General features: G+C 39.7%; 1 protein-coding gene across 1 annotated transcript; it reads right to left on the bottom strand.

Annotated features, from left to right (window-relative positions):
* Positions 1 to 219: 219 nt before the first annotated feature.
* On the bottom strand, positions 220 to 24,004 carry DNAJC3 (DnaJ heat shock protein family (Hsp40) member C3). The gene is made up of 12 exons (XM_014055275.2): positions 23,829 to 24,004; positions 20,556 to 20,666; positions 19,782 to 19,906; positions 18,303 to 18,377; positions 12,095 to 12,247; positions 11,254 to 11,435; positions 9,076 to 9,195; positions 5,473 to 5,578; positions 5,044 to 5,164; positions 4,772 to 4,904; positions 3,878 to 4,026; positions 220 to 2,379 (listed from the first exon to the last, which is right to left on the bottom strand). Exons 1-12 carry the CDS (start codon positions 23,908 to 23,910, stop codon positions 2,225 to 2,227), a joined length of 1,512 nt encoding a protein of 503 aa, XP_013910750.2. The 5' UTR covers positions 23,911 to 24,004; the 3' UTR covers positions 220 to 2,224.
* Positions 24,005 to 25,215: the final 1,211 nt, after the last annotated feature.

Raw genomic sequence — 25,215 nt, 5'->3', positions numbered from 1 at the left:
TATCATGTCATATATTAACGGGCAAAGGACTTAGATGTTATAGTACACCTCCAAGTAAATATGTAGCATTACTTTGGTCTCAATTCTGTTCAATATAAAGAGGACTGAGTTCCAAGCATTGTCCCAATAAGAGAGGCAATCGTTATTTTGATAAGTATATGTAAGTGGCTTTGATAAAACAGAATTTTAAATTTCAGATTTCAGACATAACACATGTACACCAATGCCACCAATTTAATATAAAACTATACCACCACAAAATAGCTTCCGGATTTCAAATTAGTGAAGTTTAAAAAGAAATATTAATCTTTGTGTTCTTAAAATATATTGCTTAAGTAAAGCTATTTTGCAAAGGCAAAGTTCCCATATTTTTCCACATTTGAGGCATTTAATTCCATGGATACTTTACGGTAGCAATTGATAACTGAACTGCCTTTTAAATTGATTCTTTAATTTCCAAAGGAATGAAGTAGGTTTTTTTGTTAGATTTCCCCCAAGTCTACTCAAAATCACTAGGTACAACAGCATAATAAAGCAATTTCTATTCATTACTTGGTGTACAAACAAATTAAGACTTGGCACAATTGTTAACTTCAGAATTCAACCTGCCTTATCCCTCCCACCCCCAACACAGCCAAATCCACCCCCCCCAAAATATTCAGGATTTAAAGCAAATAAAACAACGGTGTGCTGTTGAATACTATTTAGTATTTCGTTACCTTCAAAAGAATATATCCCCCCACCCCCACTTCCTTCAACCTCTCTGATTTATTCTGGCAACACTCCCAAGGCAATGTTTGATTTCAATTGACTCAGAAGCACTACTGAACATTTGGATCAATCCATGCGCAGCCCTGATGGCCTCTAGAACAAGGAGCTCCGGAAACATCAAGGCAGCCCAAACCACGTCCTGTATAAACATGGACTTAATAGGATTTGGTCCAAGAAAGCAAAGGGCTCTCTTTCCCCCAACCCCCATTCTAACAATGGCACTTTATGCAGTCCTGTCCAAAACATAAGGGTGATTTGTTAATAGGTAACCTCTCTCTCTCTCACGGCATTTCTGGAGTCATTTCTGAGAGAAAAATGAAAGCACTTCGTGGGTCCTGGTTTTGTGTCTGAATGTTCACTCAACAAGTATCCATCGTGGCATCTTTTGAGATGAATCCAAATCATTTCAAAAGCATTCCTAAAGAACAGAACATTACACCCAAAAGCTAGTGAGATACAACCACTAATTTTTCAGCTGTTTGGAGAACTTGCATTGAAATACACTGGGGTGTATATGTGTTATTAATGACAACAAGTGAGGTGAAAGATGAATATCATTTTGACAAGTGTTCAAAACTGCGTTCTTGAAAAAGACCGGATGTGAAAGAAAAGGCAAGTTCAACATTACATCTCAAGATGACTCCAGGCTCCGTTAGGAATGCAGTTCACAATATCGGATTTCGGCTGCATGAAAACACTTTCAATCGGTTCCATGAGTTATTAGTCTGTGCAACTCCAGACATGCATATAATAGTTGTGAAGAGGATGATCATCTACCACCCTTAAAAATATATATATCTTCAAGAGCAGAACAAAGTTCTACTTATTATGGCCACTATCTCAGTTGTGCTCAAATGTCAAGCAAATTTTCAAGGGAAAATGGTTCTCTGCCACCTGGCTAAAAATTTTTAATTCTGTTTAATTCTTTAAAAGCAACCAGAAGGAGAGGTTTTAATCAGAGAAAATTGTCTTTGTAACATTAGTCAGAACAACTTAAGCTGGTTGCAGTGACCAATGTCCGTGTGATGTCCGCGGTCATATTCTGCAGATGTGTAATACTTCCAACAGTCACTTGAGACTTCCGCATTTGCTCTTGTGGTAACAGTTGGAGTTACCACAACTGGAGGTACAGTTATCTCAAGTGATTAATACCCACAAAAGGGCCCCAATGGTTTAGCAAACGTTAAAAATGCTTTTTTAGTTTCTTCTCAAACATGGGTTTGTCTTGTCGTGGAGCTGGGAGGCCCGGAACTATCAAACAGATCGGTATTATTGATATGGCTGGATTTTGTTATCCCTTTTTGAACTATCACCTCCCCCCCCCCCCCAAAAAAAAATAACCCTGGCTTTCATTACTGTTCAAAGACTAGATGGTAATTTTAAGTTATCTAGAAAAAAAATTGCAGATTGCCAGATGCAAAAGGAAAAATAAAATAAAAAGAGTATAGCAGTTCTAATTGAAATTGAATTTAAACTGGAAAGGTCCCCCAGAACTGAAGGGGTCAAACCCTTGCCAGGAATTCCAGGATCGGTGAAAAGGGTGACCTCCCCCTTGCTGGCTCTCAGCATCCAGTGGGTCTTCTCCTGCATCAAACTTCCTCCGCATTTCTATAAAAGATACAAAGATGGCGATCAGCTGAATCAGACATAACGACAAAGGAACTCCATCAGCTTTTAGCCAAAGCTTTTGATTCCAAAGCCACTAGAGTATTAACCACAAAAAATGAACTAATAGATAAAAAGCAGTGGTGTAAGCATAGGCAGAGCTGCACTTCTAAAAAAAAAAAAAAAGGCAAACTATTTTGGAACTTGCTTGCCCTTCACAGACAATTTTCTCCAAAGGGCAATATATTTATTCAGAATAAATATTCATTCATTCATTTATTCATTCATTCATTCATGCAGCATGCAAAAATCACACCCCTTCCAGTCCGCGGAAAAACATTTCTCCATGGAATCGGTCCCCAACCTTTTGGGCACCACAGATCTATAGCCTTCCTCTGCTTAATTTCCAAATCCAGATAAACTAGTCACCAGCTTAAACCTGGGCCACATAATAAAAAGAGCAGAGTTGAAGGCACCTTGGAGGTCTTTTAGTCCAACCCCTTGCTCAAGCAGGAGACCCTATACCATTTCAGACAAATGGCTGTCTAATCTCTTCTTAAAAAACTTTCTGTGATGGAGCACCCACAACCTCTGAACCCACAACAGCTGCTCCACTGATTAATTATTCTCATTTTATAAATTTTCCTTTATAAATTTTCACCCATTGCTTTTTGTCCTGCCTTTTGGTGCAGACCTTAATAAAGGAAGAGGCAAAAAAGCAGGAAACCAAGCATGTGTCAAGGCTTGGATATATTGGAAGTCCACACTTCTACTCCTGGAACCACACGGCCCCCAAATTATCTCACAAATCATTGTGGCTGATATTCAATGGCTTAATCTATTACTGGGGTATCTATATTGTTGGATTTACACAATACATAAAACACTCATGAATATGAAGCTTGGATAACACTCATCAAGCTTCAGTTATTGTGCCAATGCAGCCATTAGGTTAAGTGTATTGTGTGAACACGGCCTAAAACCTAAATGTAATAGTTTTAAACAGAATGTCAGAGGGAGAATAACTGTGGATGAGTTTTAAGCAAAAAGTTAATAGGCATACCTATTGCCTGTTAAGAAAAATCTCAGGGATAGCTCTAAAGCACAGAAGGTTGGATGTGCAGCTAACACCAAATATGCTACTATTTTACTTCACTATATAAGCCAGTGGTTCCCAAACATGGCAACTTTAAGACTTGTGGACTTCAACTCCCAGAATTCTCCAGCTACCTCTTCTGGCTGGAGAACTCTGGGAGTTGAAGTCCACAAGTCTTAAAGTTGCCAAGTTTGGGAACCACTGATATAAGCCATTTATCAAGCTCTCTGGCCCATGTATCAGCTAAGTCCCTTCAAAAATGAAATAACCTTAATAAACACATCACTTGACATTGAAAGAAAATGAATGTTGGTCGGTCGTCCTAAAGATGAAGTGAAAAACAACCCAACTGGCTCGCCTCTTATTCTGAAAGAAAGGAAGCAGACAAGCTACACATCTATCTACCTGGATCTGTCAGGACTTCTTTGGCAGCTGCAATATCAATAAACTTCTTCTCTGCTTTCTTCTTCTCTTCTTCATCCTGAAAATTATCTGGGTGCCACTGCATTGCCAGCTTCCTGTAGGCTTTTATGATTTCCTGTTTCCTGGCATTCCTGCCATAAGTATAAGAAATTACTTGAAATTATCTCTTCATGCCATGGTAAAACTTTTGAAAAGAAGCCAAGACCCCTGTCAGTAGATGGGAATTGAGATTCTTTGGCTGTCCTCTTAATAAAAGATGGCAGGTACCATCTTTTATTGTATTGCTTAACTTCTGTGTAACAGGGAAATATGTAGAATGATGACTCCCTGCATCCAAGATGCCCAATTCCCTTCAAGCGCTAAACTTCTCTACATGCAGCATTATATGTTGCATTTATAAGTTTCCTTATTTACAACAGAACGTCCTTAAGATAGTTTTGAAAAACTCTTTCTTACAGGTTTCATAAGAAGGTAATGCTGCATCTAGTGACCACTCATTCAGCAACCATTTAAAACTTACAAAGGTGTTAAATGATTGGCAGTTACAACCAATCCTCAAAGTTTCAGTGTCTCTGCAATTATATGATAATGATTTCCAACATTCCCTGCTGGCTTCCCAAGAGGCAAAGACAATGGGGAAGCTAGCAGGAAATTGGAACTTGTAATCATGTGAGGTTCTCACAGGCTGCGAATGGGACCGCCTCAACTGTTGTCACAAAACAGCATGGTCATGTGCTGTCACATGTTATAACCCCATCACTTAGTGATGGAAGTTCCTGTCCCAATTGCCACTTTAAATAGAGTACTTCTATAGCTTCTTGAAGAAAAAGCAACATTTAAGGAAACTATGGGGATTGGCAATTGCTAAATGCTTACCTTTTAACTCCTAAAATTTTATAGTAATCCCTCTTTTGAGACTGCTTGAGCATTCGCTGGGCTTTCTCAAGGCTTTCCTGAATCTGCTGGTCATTATCATTGTATTTTTTAGCAGTTTCATAGTCCTGGATAGCTATCACAAAGACAAAAACAGAGTTCATTTAGAGATTTGCTGTACAGTAATTCATTTCCAGCCTGGCCAGATTTCAATGGTATACTTATTTAAAATTGGGTAAAGGAAAACAAAGACTATTTATGCTGTCAAAGTGTACCTTCGTCATACATTTCTTCTAGCAAGTATGCTTCAGCCCGATCTTTGAGGGCATTCACATTTTCTGGCTCCAGCTGCAGAACCTCTGTGCAAACCTTAATGGCTTCTGTCGTCTGTTGATTCTGAAAAAATTGAGATGGACCAATGAGGACAATAATAGCAATAGCACTTAGACTTATATACCGCTTCACAGTGTTTTACAGCCCTCTCTAAGCAATTTACAGACTCAGCATAAGGCCCCAACAATCTGCGTCCTCATTTTACCCACCTCGGAAGGATGGAAGGCTGAGTCAATCTTGAGCCTGGTGAGATTTGAACTGCCAAACTGCAGGCAGCTGGCAGTCAGCAGAAGTAGCCTGCAGTACTGCCTTATAACCACTGTGCCACCGTGGTTCCATAAGAAGCTTTGCCCAATGAACTGAATGTTTACCTTTGAAAAGCAATGACAGATTCTCTCTTTGGCTCGAGTAGTGTAGACAGGAACATTTGTCTCCATCTTCATAACAGCCTCATACTTCTCAGTGGCTTCCTGATACCTTATTTACATTAAGAAAGAAAATCAGCGAATAGTGTATATTTATTAAATTTAGGAAAACAAATTATATTGCTCTGTATGTTTTACAGAGGGCAAGGTAAATACACCAGTGCTCCTTGTTAGACTGAAATAATGACACAGACCTCATATTTTACCAATTGGTTTTCACTGAGTTGGGGAAATGGCAGGAAATTGTTCCATTAGTTTTCAATGTTGCTGATTACTGAAAGCTGCAGGAGTTGCAGAATCTCTTGCAGATGAGATGGAGACTATACCATTGCCACAAACCATGACATTGAAAATTCCTGGAGCAAAAGCCACTTCTCTGAGAAGTAATGGGGATCAGCCATCATGCTCACAATCATGCCCTTTTAATGGATATTGAGTTCCAATTAAATAATCTATATATATAAAAATGGCTCTGTGTGTGTATGTTCCAGTATAACTCTGGAACGCCTTGAGCAATTTCAACCAAACTTGGTACATAGATGACTTACTCTCTGGAGACAAATACTGTGAGGGTAAGACACCCCTAACACCCCTTGTGGTTTGTGTGTTCTGTTAAGATGCAGCCTGTTGTGCCTTTAAATGGCTTCTACTGTACTGCGGTAAAATGGATTCTACTGTACCGCACAGCAGAGTTGTCATGATAACAGCTTCACAGTACTCTACAAAAGGGGCTGCCTCTGGTAAGGGGGAAAATCCAACATTAGAAATTATATTTGGTCCGGACATTTTCCCCCTATAAAATAAATACCCGGGCAACACTGGGTTATTGGCTAGTTGGAAATAAACAGCAAAAAGCTAAATACAAATATAGAAAGTTATAAATAAATTAAAGATCCAGACAAATTTGGAGTATTGAGACATTTACTCTAAGATTTTGAAAATAATTAAATAATTATTCCTTTTTGCAGGAACCAAATTGTTTTGTCTATCTGAAGTCGCAATAGAGATTTAAAATTTTCTCATTATACACTTGGACACTGGAAGGAACTAAAGATTCCAGGCAGAAAAGGAAAAAGTGTAAATTTGCTTTTGGTTTAGGGTTAGTCCAAGGATCTACAAAATAATACAAATTGTTATATATTTGAAATACTTCAGGAAATTTTCAAAGATTGGGCCCAGAAATTCGTTACAATGTTAGCAATGATGTCAGCTTTCGATGAGTAGACTATGTCCAAAAGATGTTAATGGAAGAATGATAGATGTGAATCAATTTTTACCCTATAAAGAAATAGTAGAACCAAAAATGTTGGATAATTTAAAAAGAGTGTGGATTTCAAAAGAGAGATAAAATGGAAATACATGTGACAGGCCAGGAGAATGCCCTTGATAAGGCTTTCTACTGAAGATACAAAAAACATTAGTTAAAGTTTTGAAAATTGAAGAGGGCATACAAGTAATATGCCAGAAGAATGATTTGGATGACTTTTTACTGGATTTACGAAAGAGATTTGCCAAACCCTTGAAGATAATTTTAGGATGGGAAAAATAAAACTTAAGATCAAACCACATCTTTCATCAACATCTGAATGAATTAAAGAGCAGGATTGTCAAAAGTAAAAGGAAGGAATATAAAGTTGGTTTGTTTAACCAACATTAAAATAAAACATATTTTTATAAAGCTCTGGTAACCCTGTATGGACTGAAAAGTTCACGATTTAGATATTTGCATATGGTAAGAGATGGCTTATAGGAAGAAGAGATATTTTCTTCTAAACCTATAAGGATTGAAGAGTTATTAAATGTATTTATACAGGTAGTCCTCAACTTACAACAATTCATTTAGTGACAGTTCAAAGTTACGGCATTGAAAAAAGTGGCATGACCATTTTTCACACTTACAACTAGCATTCCCATGGTCATGTGATCAAAATACAGACACTCGGCAACTGATTCATATTTATGATGGCGGCAGTGTCCTGGGGTCATGTGATCAGCTTCTGCGACCTTCTGACAAGCAAAGTTAATGGGGAAGCCAGCTTAACTTAACAGCTGTGCTACTAACTTAACAAGTGCAGTAGTTCACTTAACAGCTGTGGCAAGAAACGTCCTAAAATGAGGCAAAACACACTTAACAACTTAGCAACAGAAATCTGGGGCTCAATTGTGGTCGTACGTCAAGGACTACCTGTACTTACTACGATTAGAAGTCATCTATCATTATCTATCTATCTATCTATCTATCTATCTATCTATCTATCTATCTATCTATCTATCTATCATCTATCTATCTATCTATCTATCATCCATCCATCCATCCATCTATCTATCATCATCATCTATCATCTATCTATCATCTATCTATCTATCTATCTATCATCATCTATCTATCATCTATCTATCTATCTATCTATCTATCTATCTATCTATCTATCTATCTATCTATCTATCTATCTATCTCTATCATATTTCTTTTTCTTTTTTACCACTTTACTTTTGCTTTTCTTTTATTCTTGTAATTAAATCTTCAATAAACAATGTAAACAAAAAATGTTCGAAACTTTTAGGAGATGCTCAGGAGCAAACCTGGAATTAAAGAGAAACTTCCTAACAGTGAAGACAATTAACCAGTGGAACAGCATGCCTTCAGAAATCGTGGGTGCTCCATCGCTGGATGTTTTAAAGAAGAGTCTAGACTCTAGACAGTCACTTATCTAAATGGGTAAAGTTTCTCCTGCTTGAGCAGGGGGCTGGACTAAAAGATCTCCAAGGTTCCTTCCATCTTATTCTATTCTATTCTAAATATTGAGTATTCATGAATTTTTCAGGAGAAGTAAGCAGAAAAGACCCCACTGGATTTAATCCATGGTGCCCAGTCATTGCTAGCTTGTTAAACATTCACAAAATCTCTACCTATTGGCAGCCCTATAAGAGACAACTGAAATGGTCACACTTCAATGAGTCAGGCTTATAATAGTCTCACAGGCCAGCGTAGGCTTTTAAATATTGATATATCATAATTGATTATAGATTGTGGTGGAGATAAGGCTACTGAAAAAAAAAACCACCCTGGGAATAGCAATAGCACTTAGACTTATATCCCGCTTCACAGTGCTTTATAGGCAGTCACAGAATGGATCCCACTTGATAATAAGCATCCATGAAAGAGATCTAAGATGGATTGACGATATCGGCGAGCATTGTGGGCCTAATTGGCAAAAGAAAACTCAGGGCTGTATTGGTTGGAAATATGTGGAAGGGGCCTTCATCCGACAGTGAATAGACAATGGCTAAAATGATGATGATGAAATTATGGCGAGGCAACAGAAAAAAGTCTTAATAGCAAGAATTGTTGAACAGGGACACCAAATGCCTTGGAGGGTGATGGATTCCCCTTCGTCTGAGTCTTTTTAATCAAGAGGCGAAATGGTCATCTCCTGGAGATATGGTAATGCAGTGCAGACCACTCCTGAACTGGCAAGGTGATCTGTGTAAAGAGCCACGGAGAGAAAACTCAACCAAGAAAACAAAATCACAAAACAGACGACTCACCTTCCTTCGTGAATGAGCTCTTCTGCTGAAACCATCTGCTTGTTGAGCTTCTTTACTCGCTTGTAGTGAGAAAAGCACTCCTTATGATCTTGGTCCAGTTTCAGACATTCCCGCACTTCACTTCGCACACAGGAAACAACAGGGGAGAGAAAGAATTAGAGGTTGCGGAATTAAGATTTTTATTTGGGGGGGGGGGTGTCTTTTAATCCGTAACCCCTGCATTGGGGTGGAGTCGGGGCAACAGAATAGAGCTGAGTGTTTACTGGCCGGTTGCCCTTCCTGTTGCCAATGCAGAGTTCGCAGCAGATATTTTCTCTGAGGGAGAGAAATATCTGCCGCTGTCTAGGATCAAACTCACAGCCTTCTGATTGTGAGGCGAGAGCTCCACCTCTAGGCCACTGCACCACTCATAGCGGAATCAAGATGCTAGTGATAAAACAACCGGAGTTCAGTGCCTGCTCCTAGTCCGTTTGCAAAAGATCCCTTCCCCTCCGTTTACTTCCTCTGTTGAGAAATAGGGATATTAATTGCCTCTCCATGAGAGGTATGGAGAAATGTAACAAAATGTAAAGGGCTTCACATACTGTGGCTGATTACATTTTAAATATTCAATTATGAGTCATGGGACGGGGCAATTGCATTCTCCTGCTTGAAGATATCCAAGAAAAATTTCACCCACTCAAGAAATATATTCATCCACTCTAGAATGTTTATTACAGGAATTTCAGAATATACAGCCTGGACCAGCTGCAAAGTGAGAGCCTTTATACACAAAATTTAGTAATTTTTCCAATGCTTTAATATAAATAAAAAATGCTCTGTGTGTGTGTGTAGATGGATGGATGGATGGTTAGTTAGTACATTTCCTGGAATCAATTATAGATTTAAAATTATGGGCCTATTTCAGAGAGCTCAATTGTTACACGTCCAGTATTACTGCTGTCATCCCTTGCACCCAGATTACACACACACACACAAACACACACACACAGCTTTTCTCTAGTATTAGCAGAAAAGAAACACAAAACCAAATGATATTCTTTAAAAAAGTTAGCAATAATCTCAAATTATCCAGCTGTTCAGAGACTTACTTGCAGTAATAAAATCAATAGAATTTAATTATATTTATGATTTTATATCTAAGTATATATGACTTTATGATTCATTATTATTTGAAGCACAGTCATTAACCTTTGTGGGTGGGCTATTGAAAAAAAAGGAACATATTTTGTTTCTATCTCGTTTTCCTTCAATCAAGAATCAGACAGTTATCAATTTGGGCAGATGACATTCATTATATTAGTCGCAATGGATTAATTCATTAATTCATAACATTGTACCCTTTGCTTAGTTCTTTTCCTCCTGTAAACTACTGTTTAGTAAAAAAAAAAGGGGGGGGGGAATCTAGGTTTCCCGGAGAAAGGAATACCGAAATGCACAGGGAAAAAAAGCATAAATTCAGATTCTGATTGAACACACCAACTTTTTTTTATAGTGCATCTTAGCCGGGGGTGGGCTTCAAAAATTTTAGCAACAGGTTCTCTGCCTGGTTACTGGGTGGGCATGGCCATGGTGGCCGTAGTCTCATTGGCTTCCTGCACAACGGCGGGGATGGATGGTGCGTTTTCGCCTTCCCCAGGCTCCAGAGCCTTTACTCGAGCTTCGGGGAGGGCGAGAACTGCCTCCCCTAGGCTCCGAAGGGCCCATTTCTGACCTTCTGGGACTTCCAGGAGGCCCATTTTCCGCCTCCCCAAGCCTCCACACTGGCCCTGCACTTACTCGCATCCCAAGCGGGCCACCTGGAGACTACTGGGAGGGGCAGCGGGGTGGGTGGGGCCAGCCAGAAGTGAGATTTGAAGGTTCTCTGAACGACCATAACCTTAGCTATGGGTTCTCTTGAACCCGGGCAAACCCATAGCAGCTCATCCCTGATTTTAACTATACTACAGTAATACAGTATAGTCCATCTTAAAACCTGGCACTTCTTTCTCCTCCAGGTCATTCTGGAACTTTTCTCTCCCATGGGGAAAAAGAGAGAAATTTGGAGGCCTGGGAGAGCTCCATAGCCATGTTTCTCCCTCCTCCTTCAAATCTCCTTCCTCTTGGCAAGGCATCTTTCCATTCAGCGCAGGTTTTCTAATATTCTCAAGATTTTTTGCTTCTCCCCACAGCATTTACCTTAGAGACATTTCGTGGTCCCCTAATTGATAGTATATTGTGCTGATTTTATAAAAAGCTTCAGTATTATCGCTCTTCAGTTTAGCAGCAGCCTTCAAGTCACTGATAGCCTTCCCAGGTTCCCCTTCCTTAATGTAGCTTTCGGCTCGAAGTTCCCGCATATCCGCATCCCAAACACAAACCTTGAGAAACCAGAAAGAAAAGGAGACTTTAATCCTATTTGTACTTGTTCAAAAGGACCCTCCCACCTAAAACGTAGCAATAAGCCGCACAATGCCATACACACTTTAAGAATTGGATAACTATTTCTACACAATTGGAGCAACACGTTCAACACAATTTTTTGATTCCTCCGGAGTAAATTTCCTTTTAACTTACCAGGTTAATCTAACCAACACAATTTTGGGGAAATTATGTGGTTAGATTAACCTGATGATACAATTTGTCAAAAGGAGATTCGCTCTGGATTTCATGAAGAAATTTGTAAATTGTTGTGGCAACAGTAAATAAATAGTTTGCCACTGGCTTTTTCCAGGATGTTTTCTCAACTTTCCAGTCCAGGCTACAGTTCCACGATGCCCTAGGATTCTCTCATCTAGTCAGGTATGCATCAGGCCCAATTGTAAAGTACTTAGCATTAAAAATCAGGTAAGGGGAGCTACATGCTGCCAGTCGACTAAAACTTTGCCCACTGAAAATATTCCAATTTACAAGCTTCTGGTGAAAAATATATATATACCTAACTGAATGTTGCTATGACTCCAAAGTGACTTTTAATTCAAAATTTAAAAGTAGTAGCCATGCTTACATCTTGGCATCAGTTTCCAGTTCTGGGACTTACTTCTAGAATTTTATCCAACAGAGTGATAGCAGTGTAGTAATCTTTTTCGAGAAAGGCAGACTGTGCTAGGGAACGCAGGCGCCGAGCCTCATCTGACTTCAACAACTGAGCACGGGCTTCTCCTTCTTCTTTATCACTGGGGTTGGTCAGGAGCTGCAAGTAACGAACACACACACAAACCCAATTACATGTTGAGATTCAAATTCAAACTCATCACCCCGTGTTTGACACCCATCGACAAACCCACAAATTCTTTAGCACAGAAAAATCACAGAAAAAGCCTAGAAAATAATTTTAGATTATTGACTTGGAAATCCAGAACAGGAATGCAGCCAGTTCCCCAGTCACTTCAAAAGAAAATGGCTGTGTGTGTGTGTCCAAACAGAACAGAAGAGAAAGACTGTGGCTCTAAACTGAGTTCTCCCTCTGAAAATGTTGCACCTTGTTCCTGCCAGGCTGTTCTTCTCTGTTCCTTCTTCCCTAAACTTCAGACAATTCACAACAAAGGCAGATGGTGACACATGTCCGCCATATAGGCAAATAATCCAAGGATTCAATACTCATGTCTGTGTATATTTAGCCTCTCTTTCTCTCCTTCCCTCCCCCCACCCTCTCTCTCCCATCTATACTGTACATTCTCTTCCGGAGACAAATAACAGCAAGTAATTTCAGGGGAACAGAAGTATTCTACAAAATCAGTGTGTTGAAGACTACAACCTGGAAGTCTTTCCCCGGGCTTCTCCCCTTGCCAAGTTCTGTCTGTACAACTTACATCCCACACTCAATCCATTCTCACCTAAGGCAAGGAGGCTGGACTAAGCTGGCTGTCAAATGAAGAGAGGGGAAAGGAGAAGAGAAGAGAAGCATTGGAGGGTGAAATTTCCATTACAGGGCTACAGAGGGACTAAAGGCGAGGAGAGGGCTGAAATCTAAAGCAGGTGCAGGTGGACCTCCTTTAGAAGCATAAGGCTGTTGTGGCTTGCCAGAAGTCAGCAGAGCTGGCAGCAGATTCGGACAGTGAGGAGGTTGGGGAGGAACATGGACCAGTCCTGGAGTCTGGGGAAGGCTCTGATGTGGGCTCTGTATCAGAGGCAGAGAGGGGGCCAGAGCCGTATGCCAGTTATGAGCTGCCTTCAGAGTCAGACATCAGTGAGGCAGATGAACAGCTGGAGCCTGTTCCCAGTGTGTGCATGCACAGAGTTGCCGGATGAAGGGAACAGCTAAAGAACAGGGGTTGACTTGGGAGTAAGGCCACAGGTAGACGATGAATGGCCTCTTCCAGAGGAAATAACAGGAGTGAAAGGGGAGTGGAGTTTGCAAGAGACAATTAGTTCGCTTAATTGGTTCATGACTCTCCGAGACTCCTTGCCAAGTTTTGCAGATATTGGCCTGTCAGCTCTCCAAGCCAGATAAGGTCTGTGACTATAAATCTTCCCTTGAAAGACTTCGCTGGATGTGAATGAGCAGAATTCACAGTAAAATAATAAAAGGGGTTTTTGTCGGGACAAGGAATTTGCTTCATGCTCTCGGGAAGCCTAGGTCAGAACAAAGGCAGCCTCTCAAGCCCATTAAAAGTAACCTCCCATTAAAAAAAAATTCAATAAAGGTAGAAAAGGCTATATTATCGTTAAGTATAAATCCTATTTTACAAACTGAACTGAGTTCAATTAAGAATAAGTTAAAATTAAGCCAAAGCAAATTTCCTTAGTCATCACTCAATCACTTCTTCGTGCTGGCCCTCTACAATGCCATTTGTGGAAATGGAACTGTGCATGCGCTTGCCAATGGCTTGCGTGAACCTCCCCCTCCCACAAGTCTGCAAAGCCAGAAGCGTTGGGGAACCCTTAAACAGTCCATTGTGCTAGCAAAGAAGTTCTAAATGGTGACTACCAATTTTTAAAGCTTTCACAAGAACAATATAAAAGTAACTCTCTTCATGTACAAAGGAATTTTACCAACAAGCCCTCAAAACTCTGGTTTAACATGTACCATTGTTAAAGGCCATACATGCAGACCAATTGCTGAGCACCCAAAATGCAATCATGTCACTGCAGAGGGCTGGGACTGGGGGAGCGGCGTCAGAACTTCAAACCCAGCTTATAGCCAAATCTTGGCTTATGATGGATTTGTCAGGAAAAGGACAAGTCAACGACCACAGCTCATAGGTACACTAAGCGATGAACTTGGGTTTCTTGAGCTTCTCACTTTATCAGGGACTGTCAACAGGAGCACATGAGAAGCATCATCAGTATGAATGTTGAATATGACCTCTTCCTCTTGCCCCCCCCCCCAACCCCTTGATTCAAAATATTTCGGATTATTGCTAGAAGCAAATGGAATCATGTTCCATTTGGACAATGGAAAGAAATGAAAAAGCAAAAAATCTTATTGGCGGAGGAAAAGAAAACATTTTATTAAATATCTTTGAAGTTAACAAAACCCAAGAGAAAGTTGTCACATCAAGTGCTCCATAAGAAGAAAACCCTAAACATTTCTGGACTGAAAACATCTTAAATAAGCTATTAGTGCTAACACTGCTCAGTTAAAACGGTTCCACCACAAAACCGCGGTAGACTAAAGCGCGTGTGACTAAAGCGCGGTGACAAAACCGCACCGTCAAAACCGTGCGACAACAGCGCGCCGACAACAGCGCGCTGTAACATAACCCTAAAAATAACCCTAAACCTAACCCTAAACCAAACGCTAAACCTACCCTAAACCTAACCCTAAACCTAACCCTAACCCTTACCTTAAGTTAAATCGCGCTTCTGTCGGCGTGCTGTTGTCGGCGCGCTGTTGTGGGCGTGCTTTTGACATCACGGTTTTAGCGCCGCGGTGTTGTCGGCGCGCTTTTGACGTTCGCGGTTATGTCGTGCCACGAGTTAAAACATTTAAGGTGGCAAGGAAAGAATAAACCATGCCATTCAATTAAGCCCATTGCCTTCCTCTCCTGTTAAGAGAGGAATCCATGGGACAAGGGGGCAAGCAATCCAAGGGCCTACCTATCGAATTCTTCCCAAACATCTCAGATAAGCAGATGTTGACATTTGATGGTGTTAGAGGTATCATCACAAGTCGTAAGCTGTCCTAAGTAAAGCTGCCTTTTGTAATTGACTGGTGATGTTTTTGTTAGCGCTGATAGTATTCAAGTGATAATTTCTTTCAGTTATGATTATTTTAGGTAAAATATAAATATATAAATTCTACAACATTTTATGTAATAAATGTTTAAGTGAAAACATATAATAATAATAATAATAATAATAATAATAATAATAATAATAATAATAATTTATTTCATTTTTACACTGGGAGGATGCAGTTTTAATAATGATAGCCCTCATGGACAGACTTTGCTGGCCTCTAGTGGAAGAACACAAAATAGATTGAAGTTGTTTTCCCCAATTGTGAGCTGTAATTCTTAGTGGGAGCACCAGTTCTCCAGGTGATGGGATACAAGAGGGAGAAGCAACTAGAAACTCTTGTGTGGTCAACTAACAATTACTGTGAAGTTGACCCTCTCAACCCCACCCCTTTTTTAAAACCAAGCCTGCATTGCTTTCCAGCCAGGCAGGGACTGTCCAGTCCATAGCAGATCAATTGGCAAGGCCCACAGCCATTGGAATTGATTTCAATGTACAAAAGACCACAATGCAGGCCTGCTCCTTATTATTCTACCCTATTTCCCTGAAAATAAGCCCTTCCCGGATAATAAGCCCAATCGGGCTTTTGAGCGCATGTGCCAAAATAAGCCCTCCCCAAAAATATTGTAACTCATTAGCAGCCATGAAGTGACCACGCTCGCTGCCTCCTGCATCTCAAAAATAATAAGACCTCCCCAAAAATAAAGCCAAGTGCTTATTTTGGGAGTAAAATAATAATAATACCCTGTCTTATTTTCGGGGAAACGTAGTATAAGGAAGGGAGCTGCTATAAACAATTCAGAAAACAAATAGAAAAATTCCTTCAGAATTATATTCAAAATAACTCTCTCCTAATGATTTATTTTTTTAACAGCTCCCCATTTGGGAAGCGTAAGTAAATGGCTGGGTGCCTGTTTTCAAATCTCATCATTTCTTACTTCTGGAGGGTAATATTATTTTTCTAAATAGTCTAATTGTACCTGAAATATACTGAGCTACAATTTTGCAAGTTATCATTCTAGTTTTCTCATTAAAGATTTTATGTTTCTTCTCACTCCACTAAGAAAAACCCAGTTACATAATATTTAAGAAACATTAAATAGGCAATCAAAATAATCTGTTCTTTTTTTTAATTTCAGGCAGAACGAGCATTCTATAGCTTCCTAATATTTATTTTGTATTCTGAGCTCCAGTAAGGGCAAGATCAGTAGAAGAACCATTTTGACTGTTTTATATTGAGGAATGTTGAGTTACATGCAACATAATCATATCAAAATTAGACGTGAAAATATTGGGAGTGCAAAAGATATAAAAAGAGAAGTAAAAAATCAACAACAACAAACCTTGACCTGAAGAAGATTCACAACAAAGCAAACATCTCTTTGTCAACCATATGGATAATACTTCTTTTCTAAATGCAAAACTATAAAGGTGTGTTGTGTGGAAATAGCACAACCTAGGCTACATTAACAGAGGGATAGAATCAACATCACATGAAGTGATAGTACTGCTTTATAAGGCCTTGGTAAAACCACACTTAGAATACTGCATCTAGTTGAGATGTTGAGATTCTGGAAAGAGTGGAACGCTGGAAGTCTTTAAGAAGATGTTGGATAGCCATTTGTCTGAAACGGTATAGGGTTTCCTGCCTAGGCAGGGGGTTGGACTAGAAGACCTCCAAGGTCCCTTCCAACTCTGCTATTGTATTGTATTGTAGTGCAAAGGAGAGCAACAAAGATGATTAGGAGACTGGAGGCTAAAACATATGAAAAACAGTTACAGGAATTGGATATGTCTAGTTTAGAGAAAAGAAGGACTAGGGGAGACATGATAGCAATGATTCAGTATTTGAGGGGTTGCCACAAAGAAGAGGGGGTCAACCTATTTTCCAAAGCACTGAAAGGCAAGGCAAGAAACAATGGATGGAAACTAATCAAGAAGAGAAGCAACCTAGAACTAAGGAGAAATTTCCTAATGATGAGAACAATTAATCAGTGGAATGGCTTGCCTTCAGAAGTTGTGGGGGTTCCATCACTGGAAGATTTTAAGAAGAGACTGGACAGGTATTTGTCTGAAATCGTACAAGGCTCTGTTGCTCAAGCAATAGGTTGGAGTATAAGACCTCCAAAGTCCCTTCCAACTCTGTTATTCTGTTATTTGAATCCATTTTCTTGTCTCTGACATTAGTTTACCTTTTGTAAGGTAAATCCGTTGTGTATTTGGAGCTCCCAAAAATCTCTTCCTTTCCACTTCTAATTTTGCTTGGGAGTGGGGGTGGGGGGATATATACATACATACATACATACATATATATATATATATGATTTTTTTTCTTCTTTTTTAAACTTTTCCTGCTTCCAGTCAGATATGAAATGTCCCAATGGCACATTCACTGGCAATCTCTGGCCCATGCTATCCTTCATCCTTTCTAACTATACTCTGGTGCAGAAAAGGATTCAGGTTTAGACCTTGAGGTACAGTGATTAGAATGCAGTACTGCAGGCTACTTGCTGATCACCGGCTGCCAGCAGTTTGGCAAATCAAATCTCACCAGGCTCAAGGTTGACTCAGCCTCCCATCCTTCTGAGGTGGGTAAAATGAGGACCCAGATTGTTGGGGGCAATACGCTGACTCTAAACCGCTTAGAGAGGGCTGTAAAGCACTGTGAAGCGGTATATTGTAAGCCGCCCGGAGTCCTTCGAGAGTGGGCGGCATACAAGACTAATAAACAGAAACAGCATACAAGACTAATAAACATATAAATCTAAGTGATATTGCTATTTCAATGTTAAAAGGAAATTAAAGATGCAAGACAGTAGCACTTTTTACATGGTCCTAATTTCTCGCTGACTCCAGCGCTATTCAAATTCAAAACCAAACCATCAACCTAGAGTATGTATATATATATATATATATATATATATATATATATATATATATATATATATATATATATATATATATATATATATATATATATATATATATATAGGGATATGCAATGCTCAATATTCTTTAATCACAGCTGCTACTTCAATTATGCCTTGAGAGACCACTTCACTTACCACGCCTTCAAAATCTTCTACAGCTTCATCCAACTTTCCCTGCTTAAGCAGAAGATGGCCTCTTTGTAGTCGTGCCTAAAAAAAGGAATAGAAAAAGAACCACAGTGATTAGAATGCCTGATTAATACTGGGGAAATCTAAAGCATAACTCTTAAAGGAGGCCTATAAATGGTCCAGATCTTCCTGCCTTCAGTAACTCATAGGACATGAGGGTTAGGGTTGGTGTAGCTCCTTAGAAATTAATACTATAAATGGAAATTTGGGATAAGCAAAAAAGTACATTCTACATAAATTACATTAAGTAAAATCCTGGAGAGTTTAGATATCATCTTACCTTCTCTGATTCATAATGTCCATGGCTTCTACACTTTCTATATATTTTAGCAATGATATTTAAAAGTATTTATTACACTCATTTGCAGCCCATCCTGCATACAAGTAACTCTGGGTGGCTTACCAACATTAAATATTTAACCTATAACATCATTATATCAAAATCAAAAGGGTATCGGTGTAAATGCAGGCACAATTTAATCATTTTCTTTTAAACTGACAGGATTTTCAAGTGAATGCATCGTGTATATGGTTACTTTGAAATTCCCTGAAATTATAGCCTTATTGAAAGAAAATAAATGTCAAAATGATTACTGTTGAGAGGAAAAAAAATACTTCTGGTTGGACATTGAAGAAGTCACAAAAGTCAATATGGCAGCTGCATGATCGAAGTTTTGCTTCATTATATTTCTTGCATTATAGCCACTGTTCTGATTGTTTAAAACACATGCACACAAAAATGCCTGTGTTTGTGATGATAGAATCTGCTTTAGTTTCAACAGAAGACAAAGTTGAATTATTGTATGCTACTCTGAAAAAAAATCAGGATTACAATTTGAATCTTAGAAAAGATCCAAATCTAAAAATATAACTCTCAGCAACAAAATTACTAAATATTGATATAAAATGCAATATCTCCAGAACTTTTAAAAGGTGTTTATTCAAAATATAGACCAGCATTACCTTTTTAAAAATATACACCTTGCAAGCTCTAGAAATATTATAATTATGGTTGATATAATGGCATCAGGATATATAGTGCTGTTGTATATCACATTATAATGAGGAAAGGCTACTTAAGAATCTAAAAAGGACTTAAGAATCCCTCTGCACATACTTTCAGCAATTTGTAGCTATGCCAAAAACTTCATCCCCCAATCTTCAAGGGTATTAATACTCCGCAAAGTAATCAGAGCAAATTCACATGCTGAATTAGTACTATGAAAATCCTGTCTCCCCAGCTAGAATTTCAGCCTATATTTAATCTCCCCAAGTTGTATGATAATAATTGAAGTTCCCTGTTAGATTACAACACTTACTAAAAAAAAAGAAAAGGAACAGGCTCCCCTTTAAAAGGCAATAGAAAAATGAAGACCAAAAGCCATTTCCAGCCACCCCAAGGAATCTTTAGAGAGTACTGCTTACCGATGTGAAATCCTTCTTTAATTCAACTACCCTGCTTAAATCACGAATGGCAGCTTTTGATTTGCCCATGGCTAGATATACTGTGGCTCTTCGGTAATAAGCAAGGTAGTTATCTGAGTCTCCTTCTGCAAGGAAAAATAAAGTAGCAATCAGAACATAGCCTTAAGTCAGCAAAGCTTTGGAGAGAAGGGAGCAGCAAGCAATAAGGAGGAATACAATTAATGTATGTGTGTGTGAGAGAGAGACATTGCATATAACTCAAGGAAGGAATATTTCCAGCAATGTAGGCACTGTAATGAAATTTTAACAGCAGTATGCATAGAACACCTATCCAATCCCAGTCTGCTTTTAAAGGCTTTACAGAAGTGGGTATTTAAGGAAGTGGAGCCCCAATGTGCTATAGCTTCTAATCTCTCACTACAGACTCACATGTGTGGAAAATTATTTTACAATTTGGTTTTTAGATTCTACATCTTTCTCTTGTGAAGACCAAATAACGGATCAGTAATGGGACATCTTTTTCGCCATCCCTGCTAATAAGACTTTAACATGTACCTGGTAGAAACATACCAGCCTTTTCACTTAAATCCTGTTTGAGAAGTTAGAATATTTTGGACCTGTGAACCAAGTATAAAAACATTCATTCAGCAATTAGAATTCTCACCAAGAGTAAATTTCTCAACCCCTAATTTCAATCTCATGCACATTATCTTGGCCAGAGGGAGGAAAAACCATATGCTTAGAAGGGAAGCTCAGCAGTCTTAAGGTACATACCTATGGCAGCATGGAAATGCGTCAGAGCATCTGCCAGCTGCCCAGCTGCCAGCAGCTTTTTCCCCAATTCAAGCTGTTTTTCTACTTCTGCATTTATGCCACATTGTACTCCTGAAGGAAGAGGGGAAAAAAAAACACAGGTCAGGGTTTTTTTTCTGCATTTCTCGGAATGGAAATCAAAATTTCAGGTCAAAATCAAAAGGTGAAAAAGAGGGCCGGGAAAATATTTACAGACTCCTCACATCCTGGACAGAAATTGTTTCAACTACCCTCAAAATGATGCTATACAGCACTGCACACCAGAACAACTAGACACAAGAACAGTTTCCTCCTGAACGCCATCACTCTACTAAACAAATAATTCCCTCAACACTGTCAAACTATTTACTAAGTCTGCATTACTATTACTATTCATCTTCTCATCGTTTCTATCACCCATCTCCTCCCACTTATGACTGTATGACTGTAACTTTGTTGCTTGTATCCTTACGATTTATATTGTTTCCTAGCATGATTTGATTGCTTATTTGTACTCTATGACTATTTTCTGTTATGTACACTGAGACTATATGCACCAAAGACAAATTCCTTGCGTGTCCAATCACACTTGGCCAATAAAGAATAAAGAAAGAAAGAAGAAAGAAACCAACCAATATCTCGAATACCACCAATAGATGAAATCAGGCATGCATGGCTAGAAAAGGTGGCAAGTCCAATATCCCCAACTGTGCCATGCCCCTGGGTTCTACCTCTGCCTGTGACCATCCTGAGGTTCAGCTCTGCCCTCTCAGCTCTCTCCACATCTTGGTCCCTCCTCCCAGACTTACAAGTCATACAGTACAATATCACAACCAATGCTTCAACTTTAGTCCCTACACCATGCTTAACAATATAATTTCCACAGAGCTCAGTACTCTCTCCATTTCTTTTTAACATCTAGAAGAAGCCACTGGGTGAGATCATCCATCACCACAGGTTGAGGTGTCTGCAGTATGCTGATGATACCCAACTCTATATTTCTACACATAATGACCCAAGCTATTGCTGCCCTCCCGTGGTGCCTGGAGGCTGTGGCTGAATGGGGGACAACAGGCTTCGACTGAACGCAGGCAAGACCAAATGGCTTTGGGTACATGGAGTCCCAAGATTCAGGATGTCAATCTTTAGTTCTAGATGGAATGGGACTAGTCCAGATAGATCAGGTCTGCAACTTGGGGTTCTCCTGGACTAGTGACGACTGCTCAAAGAGCAGGTGGTAGTTACAGATAGGAGAGCCCCTGCACAACTACGAGTTGTGCACCTGTTGCGGCCAATCAACCAATCAACAATAATCAACCAACGGAACAACAATCAACCAATGGAACAGTTTGCCCTCGGAAGTTGTGGGAGCTTCATCACTTGAGACTTTCAAGAAGATATTGGACGGCCATTTGTCAGAAATGGTGTAAGGTGTCCTGCTTGAGCGGGGGGTGGTGGTGTTTGGACTAGATGACCTATAAGGCCCCTTCCAACTTGGTCAATCTCTTAACCTGTTAATCTTCTGGATTAGGAGTCTCTGCACTCAGTCAGAGACCTAGGCCTTCAAGCCCTAGTCATCTCGCAGTTGGACTATTGCAATGCACTCCATATGGAGCTATCCTTGAAGAGCATTCAGAAGCTACAGCTGGCACAGAGTGCAGTGGTGCAAGCAGCCTTAAGGGTGGCCCTTTATCTACTGCTCTGGGAGCTGCACTGGCTGCTAGTTTACTTCCTGGTGCAATTCCAGCTATTAATTACTTTTAAAGATTTGCATGTCGAGGGTCCAGGCTACTTGAAGGATTGTCTCATTCCAGTGGGATTAGCCCACCCCACCTGTGCCATCATGTTTGTGGGCACCATCGACCAGGATATTTTGGCTGGCGGGATAAAGGGAAAGAGTTTTCTCTGTTGTTGCGCCTGGCCTTTGAAACATCTTACCCTCCCCCCAGAATGCGGTCAGCTCCTCTTTAGATTTCACATTGGCAGTAGTTCATAGATTAATAACAGATACTAAACTCACCCTTTCATCAGACTCTCTCTCTCTTCCCATCTTTTTAGCTGGATTGATTTTTTTAAGTAGTATTATATTTGAATTATTAGACTTTATATTTCTATCTTGATATTGTAAGACACTTAGAGTTAGTATGGGGTAAAAGGGATGGCTAATAAATTTTAACAAATAAATACATGACTCTAACCAGCCATGATGCTGTCTATCCCACATTTTTCTAGCTTACCAAAGATAGGTTGTGATCTACTTTGTCAAATGCCTTATTGAAGTCCATGGGTACTGTGTCTACAGCTTTTTGCTGGTCCACTAAATGATGGATTTAATTATTTTGGAAACCTGGGAAGATTTCAGCAAAATAGACAATGGACATTTACCAGTTCATGGGCTAAATTCCTAAACATAATTCATATGAAGTAAATGCCACTGAGTAAATGAGCATAGCTTGCCTATAAGCTACATTTTAATTTTAGAATAATGGTCCCAAGAGTACGCCTGCAAACGTCAACTTTCTAAGGACCACCTACAGTTCCAGCAGAGCAGAGACTACCATTAGAATATTTTGAGCTTTTCCTGTAAGGACAGCACCTCCCTTGGGGATTGGTATTTCCCCCCTCTTCATCAACCTTTTGAGCCTCATTAATTTGATCCCCATCACCAAAAGCAGAACTGTTTAATATATTATATACCAATGTTTTTTTTCAACCTTGGGAGCTTGAAGATGTGTGAGCTTCAATTCCCGAAATTCCCCAGCCAGCAAATATCTAAGTATTTAATTTTAATACTTAAATATCACTTTTCAATTAAACATTTAATTTCTACTTTAAATATTTATCTAGTCATACCTGGCTGGAGAATGACGTCCACACACACACCTTCAAGGAAGAGAAACACTCTTCTTCACTCTTCTACAAGGAAGGCTGTAACTTCCTCTCCCACCTTTGCGATGATCCCAAGCGTGACCACGTTTTTAGCTCTATAGCAGGGGTCCCCAAACTTGGCAACTTTAAAACTTGTGGACTTCAACTCCCAGAATTCTGGGAGTTGAAGTCCACAAGTCTTAAAAGTTGCCAAGTTTGAAAACCTCTGCTCTACAGGAAGATTTATAATGCATGCACTTTAACCCGTGTCTACCAACTCCCACCACCCAACATACGCCTTCCTGCCTCCGTAAGTCCCTTCTCTCGCTCAAGTCCCTAAACTTCCCAGGTGACAATTGCTAAACCAGCAGCAAAACTTCCTCTCACCCTCGTAGTGGAGATCCCAGAGCACCAACAGCAACGGAAGAGTCGAGCCAAGCTTGTGAACGCAAGTCCGGGGAGAAACCATGACGGCCCGCCGACTCCCGCGTGCAACCACCGGACTCCTTTCGAAAGTTTACCTCTCCGGGAACTCTTGGAAACTCTTTTAACATTCTAAACCAGGGCGTCCCCGGGGTGGGTCGTGGGAGCCTCTGATTGGCTGGCAGGCCCGCGATCCCGCCTCTCGCTAGGGGAACGTGGAAAGCAGGAGAGGCTACTGTCAAAAGTCTCCGCCCTTTTCCGCCCGCGAAGGCGCGCTAAGGGCAAATGAAGCCGAGCTGACGAAACAGCGCCCTCACTTCGCCCCGAGCTCATTCCTGCCGGTGTGCGGCTCTGCAAGAGGCGAGCGGAGGAACAACATTTCCCACTGAGGAAACCTTCGCGGGATGACGATTGTTATTGTTATTGTTGTTTGTTATGTTATTATTATTGTTGTGATTGTTGTTGTTACTTTTTAAAAGAAAAAGTTCCGCAGGACAAGAGACTTTCTGAATTTCACGGAATTTTTCTTGTGACCTGAACGCAAGGAAAACACTGAAAACTATAGTAAAGCCCCACAACTGGTTGTTCTAGGAAATGACTGTTAATTACTCAAATCAGAAGAAAAGTATAAGATCAAATAAAAAGTTGGTCACATTTCAGTCTCAGTCCTGGACTCCATCAACAGAGATCTCGTTAAATATTAGTATTAGGATCACGTTAACTATATATACTGCCTTGGTAAAGCTACTTAGAATAAAAGCCCAGAATCATCTGAAATGGTATATAGGTCCTCCTGCTTGAGCAGGGGGCTGGACTAGAAGACCTCAAAGGTCCCTTCCAGCGTCTATTCTATTCTATTCTAATCATCTCAAGGTGAGATGGCCGGCAAATAAATTTAATAAATAATTAAAAAAAAGATTCCAGTTCTGATATAAAAAAGACACCAAGATTCTAGGAAGAGTGCACAGAAGAGCGCACAGAAGAGCAACAAAGAAGAGCAACAACTATGATTAGACTATTATTACAATATTTGCCTGAATGAAGGCATAGTTTCTATCATGCCTCTTATGTATCTGACCCCATGTGGGTATTTTATAAAATGTAAGAAATCAATTATTTCACTGATTTCAGTACATATCTGCATCCCTTCCTAAGTTTGGGAAATAAATGTGAATGCGTTGTTTTCATAAAAGAAAGGCTAAAGACACCTTCAAGTCTAATTCAAATCCTACTGATGATGTGAACAGTCATAAAATATTACATCCATTTGCTGCTGGTTTCTCACACAACATTTTACAACTTCCCAGTCTGCAACCGTATATAATAGTAGTTGTCATCTCAATACAAAGGT

This window comes from Thamnophis sirtalis, unplaced genomic scaffold (assembly GCF_051295495.1).
Source record: "Thamnophis sirtalis isolate CommonGarterSnake01/CBP01778 unplaced genomic scaffold, rThaSir2_p1.2 scaffold_12, whole genome shotgun sequence".
Classification (NCBI taxonomy): Eukaryota; Metazoa; Chordata; class Lepidosauria; order Squamata; family Natricidae; genus Thamnophis; species Thamnophis sirtalis.
Note: the sequence above shows the minus strand (reverse complement) of the source record. Positions and strands in the feature narration are given on the sequence as shown.

Bases quoted from the DNA above. Each gene is read 5' to 3' on its own strand.
- DNAJC3 (XM_014055275.2), bottom strand. From the start codon at position 23,910: ATGGTTTCTCCCCGGACTTGCGTTCACAAGCTTGGCTCGACTCTTCCG. The intron at 18,378-19,781 runs GTAAGCAGTACT...TCCTTTTTTTAG, and splicing joins TAAAGAAGGATTTCACATCG to GCACGACTACAAAGAGGCCA. The intron at 12,248-18,302 runs GTAAGTGAAGTG...CGTTACTTGCAG, and splicing joins TAGAAGATTTTGAAGGCGTG to CTCCTGACCAACCCCAGTGA.